Source organism: Onychomys torridus, chromosome 8 (assembly GCF_903995425.1).
Source record: "Onychomys torridus chromosome 8, mOncTor1.1, whole genome shotgun sequence".
In the NCBI taxonomy this organism is placed as follows: Eukaryota; Metazoa; Chordata; class Mammalia; order Rodentia; family Cricetidae; genus Onychomys; species Onychomys torridus.
Window position 1 is genome coordinate 95,637,466 of NC_050450.1, and position 16,391 is coordinate 95,653,856.

At 41.0% G+C, this 16,391-nt stretch overlaps 1 protein-coding gene across 4 annotated transcripts in view; it reads left to right on the forward strand.

Annotated features, from left to right (window-relative positions):
- Helz (helicase with zinc finger) overlaps nt 1–16,391 on the forward strand; it is a 154,253-nt gene that overhangs the window by 103,344 nt on the left and 34,518 nt on the right. For all 4 annotated transcript variants that reach the window (XM_036195770.1, XM_036195772.1, XM_036195771.1 and 1 more), the window contains 3 exons: nt 1,910–2,093; nt 4,284–4,512; nt 13,863–14,067. In XM_036195770.1, the coding sequence (XP_036051663.1) occupies nt 1,910–2,093; nt 4,284–4,512; nt 13,863–14,067 (618 nt within the window). The remainder of the gene's footprint in view (nt 1–1,909; nt 2,094–4,283; nt 4,513–13,862; nt 14,068–16,391) is intronic.

Genomic DNA, 16,391 nt, shown 5'->3' on the forward strand with positions numbered 1-16,391 from the left:
ACTCCTGCTAGTATCTTTTCATGTCTGTTATCATGTCTATGATCCAGCTGAAGTTGGGTTTCTTGGCAGTGTTGCCAGTTTATGAAGTTTACTTTAAAAAAAAAAAAAACTATTAAAAATACAAATTTTATTTATATTAACTATCAGTGTGGATATCTACATTTAAGTACAAATGCCTGGGGAGACCAGGAGTTTTAGATCCCCTGCAGCTAGAGTTACATACAAGTGTTTGTCAGCCTCCTAATATGGGTGCTTGGAACCAAACTCAGGTCCTCTGGAAGACTAGAAAGAAAGTACTGTTAGCTGCCGAGCCACCTCTCCAGCCTCTAGTAAGAATCTTCTGCATTTAGACCAAGAGAAGTTGGGATCCATTGATTCTCACTGGGTGCTGAATGTACATAGGATAGGGTTTTTGTCCCGAGAAAGACTGTACGCTTCTCCTGTGGTCTTCCTCAGATCTCCTCTGTGCTGTAGGAGGTGGGGACAGGGGGACAGGCTCTACCCAGCTGCTGCTAGCTGTTCAATACAGGCCTTTTGCAGGAGGGAACTGTGGGGAATAGAGTCTGCAGTGTTTACTGCTTGCTCAAACCACCTGCACTAGCTTCCCTCAACACAGGGGTCTGAGGGATATGGAAGTTGGCTGCTGAAGCAGCTCTGGAAGCAGTCCCCAGCCTGGCTGCCCAGGCCTCCCTGTTCTTACTGAGGGCTGCAGATTTCATTAGACAGACGCTTCTTTCTTGCTTGTAAGCTCTTTGATCAGTTTCTAGAGTCTTTGCTGAGTTTGACTAGTGTACAGCAGATCTGTTAGGAGGCAGTTTTCATTTTGATACCATTTTATGCTACTGAAAATGTAAGAATATGAATGGAGTGTTAGGGTAGGGCAGTGGTTAGGTTGTTGCTTCATGGTGGAAACTGTTGGGGTTTTGCAGCAGAATATCTCTTATGTTTCATTTGCCCCACATCTGTCCCTACAGGCAAAGAAATGCTTTTCATATTCCTTATTGTAGTAGACATTATAATTTCAAATAGAAATTGTTAGTAAGTACTAAATAAATACTATAGTTAAAAGACATCATTTAAAAATTTCCACTTCAGCTGTATGACACTAGAGTCTTGCCTGACTCTGGATTAAACTTGCCAGACAGCAATAGATAGATAGACAGACAGACAGACAGACAGTAAGAAAGCAGATAGGTGTGTAGGTAGATAGATAGGCTTATTTTCTAAGTAATAATCTCTCAGGAGTTATGAATATGTCTTATTAATCTGTGCCAAGCAACTTGCTGTATATGATCTATAGGAAAGTTCATGCTCTGGCTTGGCTGAACTTGCCCTACAAGTAGGGAACAGATTCGGAAAGTCTGTTTGAAGTTTATCATAGTCCTAGCTGAGGTTTGTGTCACCCAGCAGCTGGTGAATGGCCCTACTTAGTTCTATCAGTATGGGACGAGGGGGACAGTACCAGGCAGGCCTTGTCCTCCTGGGACTCAGGAGGATCTTCTGGTTGGTTGGGTAGTTCCATGGCTTGCTGGGGAGTAGACTGAGAAGCACCAGGCTGGTGTGGACTTGCTTCCCTGTTTCCCTACATTGGTAATTCTGTCCTGATTTTCTGTGGCATTCCAGCCCTTTTTTACTTTGAGAATGGGGGATGTGGAAGATGTGGCCACTTGCCCAGCACATTGTCTTGGTTTCAGTGTTTCCAATAGTCATATTATAGGATTTTACTGTTTGAAATGTGAGTACAATGTTACCTTCCTTACTATGTCCATGTCAGGAATGTACTACTCTTATTTGGAGGTTCATTTTTAAATGACATTTACCAAAATGCAACCCTGTATCAGTCCGCTTCAGTTACCATAGTCTTTGCCCAAACACCAGTGCTAATTTTAAAACGTCTGTTTGTTTGCAGGTGTTTGAAGTGGTGGAACGTGTAGAAGAGCTAAGAAGGAAGTGGCCAGTTGCCTGGGGGAAGTTAGATGATGGCAGTATTGGTGTGGTGACTCCGTATGCTGACCAGGTGTTTAGGATCCGTGCTGAACTTCGGAAAAAGAGACTCTCTGATGTGAATGTAGAAAGGGTGCTGAATGTTCAAGGTAAGTGTTAACTGGAATGAACCAAATTATTCAAATGGCCTAAACTGTGTCCAGATTGGATTTGTAATTCTCTCAAACAATCTTACATCTTTAAGAAATGTAATATAAAGAAAGAAAAGAAAAAAAGAAATTTCCTTACTTTTTTTTGGCCAGCAATGATATATTCATTTCCTGTCAAGCTCTTTAATGCTGAATTTGCGTGTTTATTAAAATTGCAATATCAAATAAAGGTAATAAAAACAAATTAAAATTTTCTGTCACCATAGTAATGCCATGGATATCTATGATATAACAATATACAACATAATATATGCTGTTGTACTGTATTTGAGGACTAATTTGAAATATTTTATCTGTAGACTTCCTTAAGCGACTAGTTACCAGCAAACTTGTTTTCACTGTTCATGAAATGAGTCATTAGAAACTTTGTGCCTTTAAATATATGAAGTAGTGTGATGATGTGAACACTAGAAAAAGCCCAGGGGTGTTAGGTCCATAATGCAACAGGAAGAGTATTCCAGTGTCTAGATCATGGGAAGCAAGAGGCTCCCTCCTCCCCCCATCCATGTCATACTCAATTGGGTATTTTAGTAATGAACACAAATGCTCACAAAGTAAATGTAGGTCAGCTGATGCTCTGTTCTGTACTCACAAGGGTGAGGAACAGATGAAGATGTGGAGAAGAGAAAACCAAAGGCTGACAGTAACGCTGTTGTCAGATGTTTGGATCTTTGCCTTACAGTGAGGGATGTTAGATTCCATCAGGCTTCTTTTTGAAATCAGCTGTGTCTGCTCTGTTTAGCAGGAGATTAAATAGCCCTGCTTCCAGAAAAAGACTTCTTGTGTAGAGTGGATGTTGGGCTAGATAAATCTCAAAGATTGGTTCCAGCAATAATGATTAGGGAGACAAAATCAAGCTAGGCATGGTGGTACATAGCTGTGATCTGAACATTCAGATGGTTAAGACAGAAGGATCACCAGCAGTTTTAGGGCAGCCTGGACCATATAGTAGATTTAGGGCCAACCTTGGCAATTTAGCAAGATCCCCCAACCCCCCCTCCCCCCAGAGGGTTTCTCTATGTGGTTTTGGTGCCTGTCCTGGATCTTGCTCTTTAGCTTAGGCTAGCCTCAAACTCAGATCCTCCTGCCTCTACCTCCCGAGTGCTGGGATTAAAGAAATGTTCCACTGCCGCCTGGTGCAAGATCTTTTTTCAAATGCAAAACAATATCATAATAACTTTTTTGGGGTGTGTGTGGTAAAATGTCCATAACAAAACTTAACATTTAGAGCATTTAAAAAAAAAGATTTATTTATTTATTGTACAGTATATAATCCGGCTGCATATACTCCTGCATGCATGAAGAGGGCACCAGATTTCATTATATATGGTTGTGAGCCACCATGTGGTTGCTGGGAATTGAACTCAGGACCTCTGGAGGAGATGGCTCAGAGGTTAAGAGCACCGACTGCTCTTCCAAAGGTCCTGAGTTCAATTCCCAGCAACCACATGGTGGCTCACAACCATGAGATCTGGCGCCCTCTTCTATATACATAATAAATAAATAAATAAATGTTTAAAAAAATACCTCCCATTCTTCTTCTCCAGTCCTTGCCTAACACTATTCTATTTTGCCTTCTCTCTGTGAATTTCACTGCTTTAGGGCCTCTTACAAGATTCAGATAGTACAGCTTGAGTAGCTCTTACCCAAAGTGCTTGGGGTCAGACACCTTTCAGATCTCAGAGCTGTCCAGTTTAGGGCTTTTTCCCTCCAATTATACCTGTCCCTTTGTGACTAGGTTTTGTTCAAGTAACACAGTGTCTGAGGTTCATTCATGTTGTAGTATGCGTGAGCTAAGTAACTCATTGTATGTAATTACACTGGTGTGTCTGTGGACACTGGGTCATACTTTTTAGCATCATGAGCAAGGCTTCAGTGAGTGTGGGTAGCAAGTCCTCCTGGAGACCTTGCTTCCAGTTTGGTGGGTTCTTTCTGAAGTGGACTTGCTGGATCAGATGGTCACTCAGTTTCACTTAGGAGGACCCACCACAGTTTCCCAGAACAGCTGTGCATTTCTTACGGCTGTACATAAGGTTGGGGATTAACAGTTATGATTTTAAAGATGCAAGGTTTATTCTATCAGTGATGCAGTGACGATCTCGCCTTGTTTTCAACTTTTTTATTTTGTAGGAAAACAATTCAGAGTTCTGTTTCTTAGCACAGTACGCACACGCCACACTTGCAAGCATAAGCAGACACCAATTAAAAAGAAAGAGCAACTTCTGGAAGACTCCACTGAGGACTTGGATTATGGTTTTTTGTCTAACTACAAACTTCTCAATACTGCCATCACAAGAGCACAGTCCCTGGTTGCTGTGGTGGGAGACCCCGTTGCTCTGTGCTCTATTGGAAGATGTAGGTAAGTCTGTTACTGAACTGAGAGAGATTCTAAATGGGAAATATGGAGTAATTTACATCCGTATGCATGTATTTATCTGTATGACTTCATGATGAATTAAAATCAGGCTTACTGTTAATGTTAAGTGACATCCAGTATTAGTGAGAGCTCTGTTGGTTAGTAGCTGTTCATGGTACATACATAGCTGTATATGCAGTTAGTCAGTAACCAGCAGATACCCCCCAAGTGTGTCTGTGTTCTCTGCACTCCTAGCCTGGAGATGGTCAGTGAGCAAAACACATAGACATCTGTCTTTGTGGTAGGAAAGAAAGACTGACAGGCTAAATAAGAACATTGCATAGTATTTACTAAATAAATTAATACCAAAAACAAACCGAGAGTATGAGGAGCTTTTTGGGGTGACAGATGAGATGAAGTGGTTTGGGACCAGAAAGGTTGTGGTCAGAGGAGCCTCCCCAGCAAGGTGACTCCAGTGATTTGGAAGTGCCAGGGTGAGCTATGTGTCCCTGCAGCTGAAGTCTAGGAATAAGGGCCAGCTGGTGCCAGAGCCCCGAGGTGGGGCATGTGTGTGTATCTTCGGTCAAGTTTAAATTTTATCCTGTCTACTGCTGTCCTCTTCCCTTGCTTCACTGTTTCAATTCCTTAAAAACTGAATTTTATTATTAAATTTATTTCTGACAATTTCATACATGTATATAATATGGTCTAATAAAACTCAGTTCCAAGTTTTGATGAATTTTGTAGTCATTTTCTTTTAAGGCTTCTATTTGTTTGTTTGCTCCTTTGTTTTGAGACAGTGTTTCTCTGTGTAGGCTGACCTGGGTCTCACTCTGTAGCCCAGTGCTGGGATAAAGGCATGCACCACCATGTCCTTTGTGGGGCTTCTTAATGTAAACAGTTTTTATGTCTGGTTAAAATTAAAATACCTTAAAATTAAGGGAGTAAGAGAAAGTGATCATAGCTTGCTTTTTGGGTAGTTAAAAGCAATGGTTCTACTAAAATATAGCTGAACTACCACCTAGAAATTTCTGCACAATTGTAGTCTTGGCCAGTCAATAAGAATATATTTTCGAAAGAAATTTACAATATTTTGTTATGAAAAAGAGAGATGTATGCTAGGGACTGATTGCATAGTATAAGTGTGACAGAACCTGCCATTAAAGTTGAGAATGGTAAAGAGAAGTCAGACAGCCTCTCAGATGCTCTGGCAGGCATTTCTTCTTTGATGTTAGAATCACTCTGCACCCTATTTTATTGTATAGTTAATTTTCATTTTATTTTAAATTGTGTGTATGTGTATATTTGTGTATGGATATGTGCACATGTGGGTAGGTGTCTAGAGTTACAGGTGGTTATGAGTCACCTGACATGGGTGCTGGGAACCAAGCTCAGGTCCTCTGGAGAACAGCAAGTTGTTTGTTTGTTTTGGTGTTTTGTTTTTTTCCAGACAGGGTCTCAATGTGTAGCCCTGGCTGTCCTCAAACTCATTCTGTAGACCAGGCTGGCCTTGAACTTACAGAGATCTGTCGGCCTACTTGGATTAAAGGTGTGCACCACCACCTCCAGGCAGCAAGTGTTCTTAACCACTGAGCTGTGACTGGAGCCCTACACCTTATGACCTGGAGCTCACCAGTTTGCTGGCCTGGCTGGCTAGGTGCCTGCCTGCCAACTCCTCCTTTGTCCTCCGGTCCGTACTCCTCAGCACTGGGACTATAGGCTTGGCCTCCACAGAACTGTCTGTACCGCTGAGCTGTCTGTGCAGCACCAAGTTAGCAGTACCTTCTCTAAGGGAAAGCCCTTAACAAAGGACTCTGCTCCTAATGTTAGGAGGAACAATATTTTCTTTAGAAAAGTAAAGCTCATAGGTTACTTAGCTCACCTAGGAGCAGTTGTGTGGTCACATGACATCAATTTTATATCTGAAAAATTATTGCCATGTGTTTATAATCACTAATGACAAAATCCGGGGAAAGGAATGTATTCTAGGTTACAGAACTGTGTGTGTGTGTGTGTGTGTGTGTGTGTGTGTGTGTGCGTGTGCGCGTGCGCGCGCGCCTATGCATGATGTATGTGTGGCCATTATTAACACTATAGCGTGTATATAGATGTCCACAAGTAGCCGTGTAATTGGGACTCTCCCTCCATCTTTACCTGAGCTCCAGAGGTTACATTCAGATCATCATGTAGGCACAGCCAGCACTTTTACTGGTTGAACCATCTTCCTAGTCAGGGCCAAGTATATTAATGAGTCTCCTAATTTTACTCTCATCCTGAGAATATTGCTTTAATTTCTCAACTGTCTATCCAAAGTGTGTTGGTTAGAATATTAGGTAGTGTTTTGCCATTTGTGTTTGTGTTTAATGTTTATGATTAGGTATTATAAAATGGGAGGATGTGTGTGCAGACAGCTCTGTACTCTCAGGAGGATGAATGGGCAGAGTAGTGTGGAGCCATATTACTGTGCGCTCTCCTAACAAGTAATTCTAAGTACTTAGCAACCTGGATGTTGTTTACATCTTCTGTGGACAGACTACACTGGACGGTACAGGATTAGCATTTTTAGTTTATTTCTGACATGAATTGTCACTTTGTCCAAGCAGATTGGTGAAGAATTCTTCCTGGGGCCTGATGTCAAGTGCAGAGCTAATTTTCAGCTTTAGGCTGGGTCTGCAGATAACTTATTTTGAACTGAATCTTGGTTACCAAGGACTGCAAATAATTCACGTGCTAAGCCAAGTGTTTGCAGGGAAGTAATAAACTATTCAAGAGAGAGAGATTACACAGTGAGATTGCAGCTCAAGAGTTGGTAGTAATAAAATCAATAATAATAATTTTGCCAACCAACTAATACAGTTAACAATACAGGCCAAATCCAGGGGATGTGATGTGACTCCCTGGTCCTGTCAGAATGGAGAAATGAGTTCTTTGTAGTTTGGCTTCATCAGCACCCTCCCACTTTGTGTGCTGTTTATTAGAAAGTAACATGCTATTCTCAGGTATTACTGGGTTTTCAAGAAATAATTCCTGTGTGTTCACCAGCTTAATCTGTTCTTTTTGTTGTTGTTGTTGTTTTGAACAGGATTTGTCTCTTAGTCTGAAAGAGATACAGTGAACTTCTTCCTCCCCCGCAGCAAATATTAATCCAGCAGCTACTCCTGACCACTGTCTCTGCCAGGTGCTGCCCTGTGTACGTGGCACATGTTGCCCCATGTAGTCAAACCAAGACAAACGGCAGGCTGTTATATTTTCATCTTAGATGGGCAGCCTGGTGCAGCGAGTTTGTTTTTGTTTATTTTGTTTGTTTGTTTGTTTATTTTTTCCAAGATAGGGTTTCTCTGCATAATTTTAGTGCCTGTCCTGGTTCTTGTTCTGCAGACCACACTGGCCTCGAACTCACAGAGATCTGTAGGCTCTGCCTCCCGAGTGCTGGGATTAAAGGCATATGCCACCACTACCCAGCCAGTGAGTTTAAATAAAACTGCCTAACGCCTCAGCTGTTATGTGGTTCATGAGAACAGTTGTCAGAGTGACTTCAAAGCCCTTCTCAGAGACCCATCTTTCCCCTGAAGGGTGATTGTGCATGACAGATGTTGTTCTACTTCATAGCCTTGGAGGAATTCTTTCTTTCTTTCTTTCTTTCTTTCTTTCTTTCTTTCTTTCTTTCTTTCTTTCTTTCTTTCTTTCTTAAGATTTATTTATTTGTTTGTTTGTTTGTTTGTTTGTTTGTTTATTTATTATGTATATAGCATGTATGGCTGCAGGCCAGAAGAGGGCACCAGATCTCATTACAGATGGTTGTGAGCCACCATGTGGTTGCTGGGAATTGAACTCAGGACCTCTGGAAGAGCAACCAGTACTCTTAACCTCTGAGCCATCTCTCCAGCCCATCTATCTTAAGAACTGAATTTCAACATTAACACATTTCATTAACTTGGTAAATAGAAACATATTTAATACACATGTAGAATATGACCCAGGGACATCGAGGGAATACTTGTGTGTGTGTGTGTGTGTGTGTGTGTGTGTGTGTGTGTGTGTGTGTGTGTATTTTCACATGACTTCAGTGTTTTGCCAGTGATTCTAGTAACAAAGCTAACACAAAATCCATAGTGCCCCCCACCACCAAATAAATCCAGGTGCTGGGCCGATGAGAGACCCTATCTTAAAGAACAGCAGCAACACAAGCGGCTGCTCCTGAAGTTGACCTTTGACCTCCATTCCTGTGCACATTTACATCCACATACATACACTCACTCACACCCAAAACAAAAAGTAGCATCATGTCTTCTTAGATACATGAAATTACGTTACAGTATATAGACATAAGTGGCTTTTTAGCCAACATTTCTTTTTAAAAATTGGTCAGCATAGTAAGAGATTGCCATTTCAGGGAGAGTGCCAAGGATGGTAAAGCCCTCAACTACAGTGGTGAATTCTCATCTTCTGAGTACAGTTGAAGTTCTCACTGCTCTTCCACTTCATGTGCTAGAAATCCCTTATGATGCCAGTGAGTGGTCCTTGGAAGAGATTTCCTGGGGCTGTTGAAATGGTTCAGTGGGTGAAGGCACCTGATGCCAAGCCTAATGATCTGAGAGCCACCATTTCTGGAGAAGGAGATAACTGTCCCCCAAGTTATCCTCTGACCTCCATCCACATGCCATGGCCCGCACTCACACAGAGCGTCAGGAGTGTAAAAGAGATTTTATGGAGAAGAGAGCCCAAAACTGTTTTTATCTTTAAAACTAAGAAGTTTGCCTGCTCAGCAGTGGCACATGCCTTTAATCTCAGCACTCAGGAGGCAGAGGCAGGCGGATCTTCCTGAGTTCGAGGCCAGCCTGGTCTACAGAGTGAGATCCAGGTCAGGCTTAAAACTACACAGAGAAACTCTGTCTAATCCCCCCCCCCCAAACAAAACAAAACAAAACAAAACAAAGAATTTTGGGAATAGGCAAGATGTTTCAATAGGTAAAGGACTTTGCCACATAAACCTAGAGAACTAATGTCACAAAGTTGTTCTCTGGCTTCCACATATATGTCATAGAATGTGTTCCCTGCTTAAAAAAAAAACAAAAACCCAGGACTTATTTTGTAGGAAATAGTACATACTTAATTACCTAAACAGCATGAGGCCCTGGATGACTCTCCAGCACCCCTGTTCCGTGTGTTTTTCTCTGGAAGTTTAGAAGTAAGAAACTTAATGAGAACCATAATAAGGAATGGTAATAACACTGTTTGCTCTGTGCTGTACGTGAGGGAGACAGTGCAGAGGGGAATGTGCCAGCTGTCACTGCACACTGCAGCTATTGGGATAGAACTGGGCCTTTTGCTCTGTCCATGGGACAGCAAGAAGATAAGTCAGGTCTAGAATCTAAATTCCATCTTTTGAAACTTGATCTACATATCTACCTACCTATCTATCTATCTACCTATCTATCTATCTATCTCTATATCTCTATGTATCTGAGATTTATTTATTTAGTGTACACTGGGGCTTTTTTGCCTGCATGTATGTTTGTATAAATAAGGGTGTCAGATCTCCTGGAACAGGAGGTACAGACAGTTATGAGCTGCCATATGGGTGCTGGGAATTGAACCTGGGTCCTTTGGAAGAACAGCCAGTGCTCTTAACCACTGAGCCATCTCTCTAGCCCAAAATTCAATTTATTTATAGTAAGTGTGTGTAGAATGCTTCTGATGGTGTCCTTTAAGCCAGACGTGGCGGCTGCTACCTGTAATCCCAGCAATTGGGAGGTTGAGGCAGTAAGATTTTTGTGAATTCCAGGACAGCTTGGGCTAGAGATTAAGACACTGTCTCAAACAACAGCAGCAGCAATAGCAAAAGGATCCCCACCCCCCGAAACAAACAAACAAACAAACAAACAAACAAACAAACAAACTGTATCTGAAAGAGCATTTGATTCTGATTACTGGGGTTAATGAGCCATTTCCCATGAAATGTGAGGTTCTTTGACATTTCTGCTTAATTCAGTGTTGTTGCAGATCTGGGTCAATAGCTGAGGGCAATATGAGGATGGCATGTGAAATATAAGAAGGTAGCTTAAGGGGCTGGAGAGAGATAGCTCATCCGTTAAAAGCACTGGCTGCTCTTCTAGAGGACCTGAGTTTGATTCCCAGCACCCATGTGCTGCTCACAGCTATCTGTAACTCCAGCCCCAGGGGACCTGATGCCCTCTTCTGGTGATGGACAGATCAAAACACTCACACCTACAAACTAATAACATTATCTTAAAACAGCATATCCTAAGAACATCCCACTATCTAAACTGGAAGTGAAACTATTTAAAGTGGAGTTGATATTGCAAATTAAGCCAGATAGAAAAAAAAAAGAATCCATTGGGGCTAGGGAGATGACTCAGTGGTCAAGAGTGCTTGCTTCTCTTCTAGAGGACCAGAGTACAGTTCCCAGCACTCATGCCAGGAAGCCTACAACTTCCTGTAACTTCTACTCCAGATCCACCACCCTCTTCTGGCCTCTCTGGGCACTTGCACACACGTGGCATACACACACACACACACACACATACACACAAAATCTTGAGATGGGTGTGGTTGCTCACACCTTTAATCCCAGTACTCAGATCTCTGAGTCCCAGGAAAACCTGATCTACACAGCTTAGCTAGGACTAGGATGTGAGAGCCTGTGTGAAATAAGTAAATTCCTTGTATTTTGTCTTGAAGTCCAATACAAATTAAGATGCCAGGCTATGAAATTAATGCTTTACCATCAGACCTGAATTTTTTTCTTTTGTATATTGGATAGCAGAGCGCTATGTTGATATTTGAATATTGTAGAAGATCTATGGAGTTTTATATCATGACTACTGTATTAGAGATAATCCTTACTTAGGTTTTCTTCTATCATTACGATAAAGATTTTTATTTCTTAGGTGGAGAGTAATAGAGCAGGTCATCCAGAGTCCTTCTCTGACCTCCATATACACACAGGGACTTAAGTGTGCAAGCACACTGCATACCACACACATGTGCACGCACATGCGCTCACGCACACAAACTTGGTGCATTTAGGAGGATTCTTTCTGTGTTAGTTACTTTTCTATTGTTGTACTAAGTTTCCATGACCAAGACAACTTATAAAATGAAGCATTAATTTGGGGCTTACAGCTCCAGAGGGACCGTGTCCATGATGGTCATGGTGGGGAACCTGGCTGTAGGCAAGCATGGCACCTGAGCGGTAGCTGAGAACTTACATCCTGATTCACAGCAGGAGGCAGAAAGAGCTAACTGGGAATGGGATGGGCCTTTGAAACCTTAAAACCCATTCCCATTGGCACACCTCCTAATTTTTTCCAAATAGTTCCACCAACTGGGCTATCAAGCATTCAAATACATGAGCCAGTGGGGGCTATCTGTATTCAAACCATCACGTTTAGTTCTTAAAACAAAAAACGAAGGATAGCTTTTTAGTGTGCATTTCTTAGCAGCACACAGTTCCTGAAACCAAATGATCATCTTCCTAGCCTTATGCCATGCTCAGAAATAATCAAGTATGGATGTTTTACTTTCCCTTTTCTATATTTAGGAATTTTTTTCTAGACCTATCTCTTAAATTCATCTTTAAAAAATAAGACTAAAGGCCCAGTGAGGTGCTTAGCAAGTAAAAGCATTTGGTGTACAAGCTTGACAACCTTACTTTGACCATCAGAACTCATGATAGATAACTAACCAATGGGGGTTGTCTTCTGACCTCCATGTACACACAGCTACGTGTACCTGTACTTACATACACACGCCCACAAACAAGATGGTAAAATGCAACTGTAAAGAAACACAGTTCAGAATTAATTGCATGTTAAGACTTGTCAGTTACCCATACACACTCATGCCTTAACTTTCTATCATAACCTTTTCCTTGATGGTCTTGAAGTCTTCTTGATTACGTACTGTCCATCTGGACACTGATGCTATCTAGAGAAGAAGGCACCACACATGTCTTCCATGGCAGAAGCTATTCTAATCTCATAAGTATTCATTTTGTAAAGATAACCAAACACTTAAACTTTATGTTGCCTTTTGTAATACTTATTTTGTATTTGTAGATTTGTTCCCAAACCTTTAATAGCATACAACTGTGGTCAGTGCGGGTTTTTTTTTTTTTTTTCTTGTATGTCATAAATTGTTTATTTGATGTTCAGCACCCAGAAGTATTTTGTAGTTTTGTATATTTTTCTTTTCTTTTTTAAGTTAGCCTACAAAGTCATGGGTCTCATGGCATCTGTGTGTGTGTGCACATGTGTTTGCATATGTATGCAAATCTGTGTAAGTCAGCATCAGAGTATCTTCCTCACTCTCCAGCTTATTATTTTAGATTAGTTTTTATTTATGTGTCTGTCTGTCTGTCTGTCTGTGCTACGTGTGTGTGGGTGCCTATAGAACCAGAAGTCAGGTCCCCAGGAGTTGGAGTTGCAAGCCACCGTTGTGCCACCTGAGGTGGGTGCTAGGAATTAAAGTTGGCTCAAGTGTTCTTCCATCCATTCCTTCTGACTTTCTTGAGAAGGAAGTCTGTCACTGAACCTGGGACTCAGTGAGATCCTCCTGGGGTATAGGTACCATATTCCAGCCTGTTGTGTGTGGGTATTGTAGTTCACAACGCAAGTCTTCATGATATGCAGCAAGTATTTTACCAGTAGAGCCATCTCCTTAGTCTCACACAAAATTCTTTTCAATCTCTAGTTCATCCTAATACGCATATAAATCTGAATTCTCTCTGTGTAGTATATAGATACAGTCATTCGTTACCTACTGATAAGAAAGGCAATTTTGGGTGATATCATCATTAAATGACAGTCACAGCAGATATTTACATAGATTAGGACAGCCATGACATTGTCCACTGCTTTATATATGCAGTATGGTATTGACTAGTTGTTATAGAGAGCATAACTGTAGATGTGTATATTTGCATATATCACTATGGGTACATGATAGATGTATACGTGTGTGTGTGTGTGTGTGTGTGTGTGTGTGTGTGTGTGTGTGTGTGTGTATAATACTAGAAGTACAGATTTTCTATAAATTGAGCTACCATCAGCTTTGAAAACCTTACTATATGGCTCACAAACATACATTTCTGTAATAGTGTGGAGGAGCCAAAGCTTTTTGTGTTTTATATGTAGCATACTCCTAGACTGACTGCAGTTTGAGTATCAAACTTAAGAAGTTTTGTCATTTGCTAGAAAGATTCTGTTTATATTGTAGGCATATGAATATTAGCCTTAAGGACTTGAGGTGGGCAGAATTTGAAATCATATTTAGTTACTTCTATTCACCTGCTGACGTTTGTAACCCAAATTTCTGAATCTTTTCTGCAGGAAGTTTTGGGAGCGATTTATTGCCCTGTGTCATGAAAATCATAGCCTACACGGGATCACATTTGAACAGATCAAGGCACAGTTAGAAGCTTTAGAACTCAAGAAGACATATGTGTTGAACCCATTGGCTCCTGAATTTATTCCCCGGGCTTTACGACTGCAGCATTCAGGAAGCAGCAGCAGACAGCAGCAGTCGCCACCCAAGGTAAAGACCCTGCTTTACACTGGCTTGTTGGGCTCTAGCTAAGATTTTGGTGGATAAATGAGGACACAGCATTCTGGGGAGCCATGCTTAATGTTGTAGTCATCCTCTGAAAGTGTGAAAACTTGTGGGACTTTTTGTTCTACCTCCCAGCATTCCTTGCTGGGAGACTTGAGACTGGTAGATACCATGTGAATAAAAGCACAGCTTAAAGGATTACTGCACATTTTATTTTAAAAAAATCTAAAGACATTTATTGATGTAATTTACTTATTTGTGTGTGTGCATGCACATAGATGAGGAGGTCAGAGGACAATTTGGTGGATTCAGCAAATTGCTTCACCTGCTGAGCCACCTTGCCAGCTCCACTGACACATTTAAAGGCATGTCTATACAAGCTATTATGTACAGAAATTATGTTTTAAAATAATGTTTGAATAAAGAAAATTGTTCTAATCTTTTAATGACCCTTTCATTTCAAGTGATATTTGACAAAATTGAGATAACTTGCTGGATTCTTGAGGATGAAATGACTCTGTAGGTCTGGAAACAGCCTGTTTGGAGAGGGCAGAGCTGAGGTGTGTGGGGAGGTCAACACCATTTGCAGTTCTGAGCCACAGTTATTTTGAGCAAAGAAAGCTGTCTTGTTTGCTCCAGTGTGTGAAAAACAACAACAACCACAACCTTTCCTTGCAGCAATTAGCATCCTGAAAAGCAGATCCTTGAGAATGGCACATGTGGATTCACTGCAGTCTGCTGTCCCCATTAGAGTAGGCATGGCATACACTTTCTGGACTTTTTAAGAGTATGTTAGCATTGGGCTTGCTAGACCTACTGTGAGCAGGGATGAATGGCTTAATATTGCCAAGGTCTTTTAGCTAAAGAGGTACTGAGCAGAGAGCAGCTCTGCTGATGCACAGTCCTATGTTCTTAGCTTAATAAAAATGTACTATGTGGGGGCTGGAGAGATGGCTCAGAGGTTAAGAGCACCAAATGCTCTTCCAGAGGCCCTGAGTTCAATTCCCAGCACCCACATGGTGGCTCACAACCATCTGTAATGAGATCTGGCGCCCTCTTCTGTATACATAATAAATAAATAAATCTTTAAAAAAATGTACTATGTTTTGCTTCTGTGACTTGGTGTAATTAGAGGGCAGTGTGCACAAATGAATTACTTCCCTGTGCTGTGTGTTAGAAGCATAGATAAACAAGCTAGCTGCAAGTCCTTTGGTGGTGGATGTTGGATGGATGACAGCAGGATGCAGAAGCTGGAGATGGAGTCAGATACACACCCTGGCGTTCCTGTTGAAGACATTATTGAGGACATGGGGCACGGACATGGAGGCAGGGAGGTTGAGGAAAATGTAAACAACAACAGTAACAGCAAAACCCAAGCTAGTTGAGCTGGGGTGGTTTTTGCTTATGTTAGTCATTTGCCCTGGCTCTGTGCCCAGAAGACTATCTGGGTAAAATGATGCTCTAAGTACTCTTTACCTGGGTATGGTAATGTACGTGCCTTGATAGCCTAGTACTTATACATATTACATTTTATTAATATACAAATAAAGTCACATTTCAGTACAAATAAAATATCACCATATTTCCCCTTTTCTATTTTAATATAAAGAAAAAAAAAGGAAAAAAGTTATAACTAATATAAGAAAAACTATATACAAAAGTACCATAACTATATACCATATATACAAACAATAAATACCTTAAAAAATGTCTATTCATATTTGACAAATTCAGAAAAAATAATTCCATTATCTATCCTATTTTGGTAAGTCCAGAATGTACCTGATTCGCTTTCTATCCTAACTTATGTTACTAACAGAACTGTCTTAACGTCTTTCAAATTTATACACTTACACCTCTAGTGAGTTTCTTTTCTGAAATTCTTAACAAGGAAAACTATAACTAGGACGTAGAAGCAAGAGGATCAGGAGTTCAAGGTCATTCTTGGCTGTGTTATAAGTTTAGGCTAGCCTGGGCTACATGACACCCCATCTGAAAAAGAAGTATTTTTTTTAAATGAATAAGGAAGCTCTGTGTTATATTATTGTAGCAGATATCTAATATAATTGACTTACAATGTGCTAAGATTTATTTTCACATTTTAGAGGTTTTAGTCTATACCCAGTTGGTCCCTTTGCTTTGGGTCTGACAGTGCTTGTTATGGTAGAAAAACCAACCACTTCATTCTTGGGGAAGCAAAACTGGGGGGAAAAAAGAGGAAGGACCAGGTCCCACAAATCCACCCAAGGGCATTTGTTTCTGACTTGACCTCCCACTCCACCCCACTTCTTACAGGGTCCATCACCTGC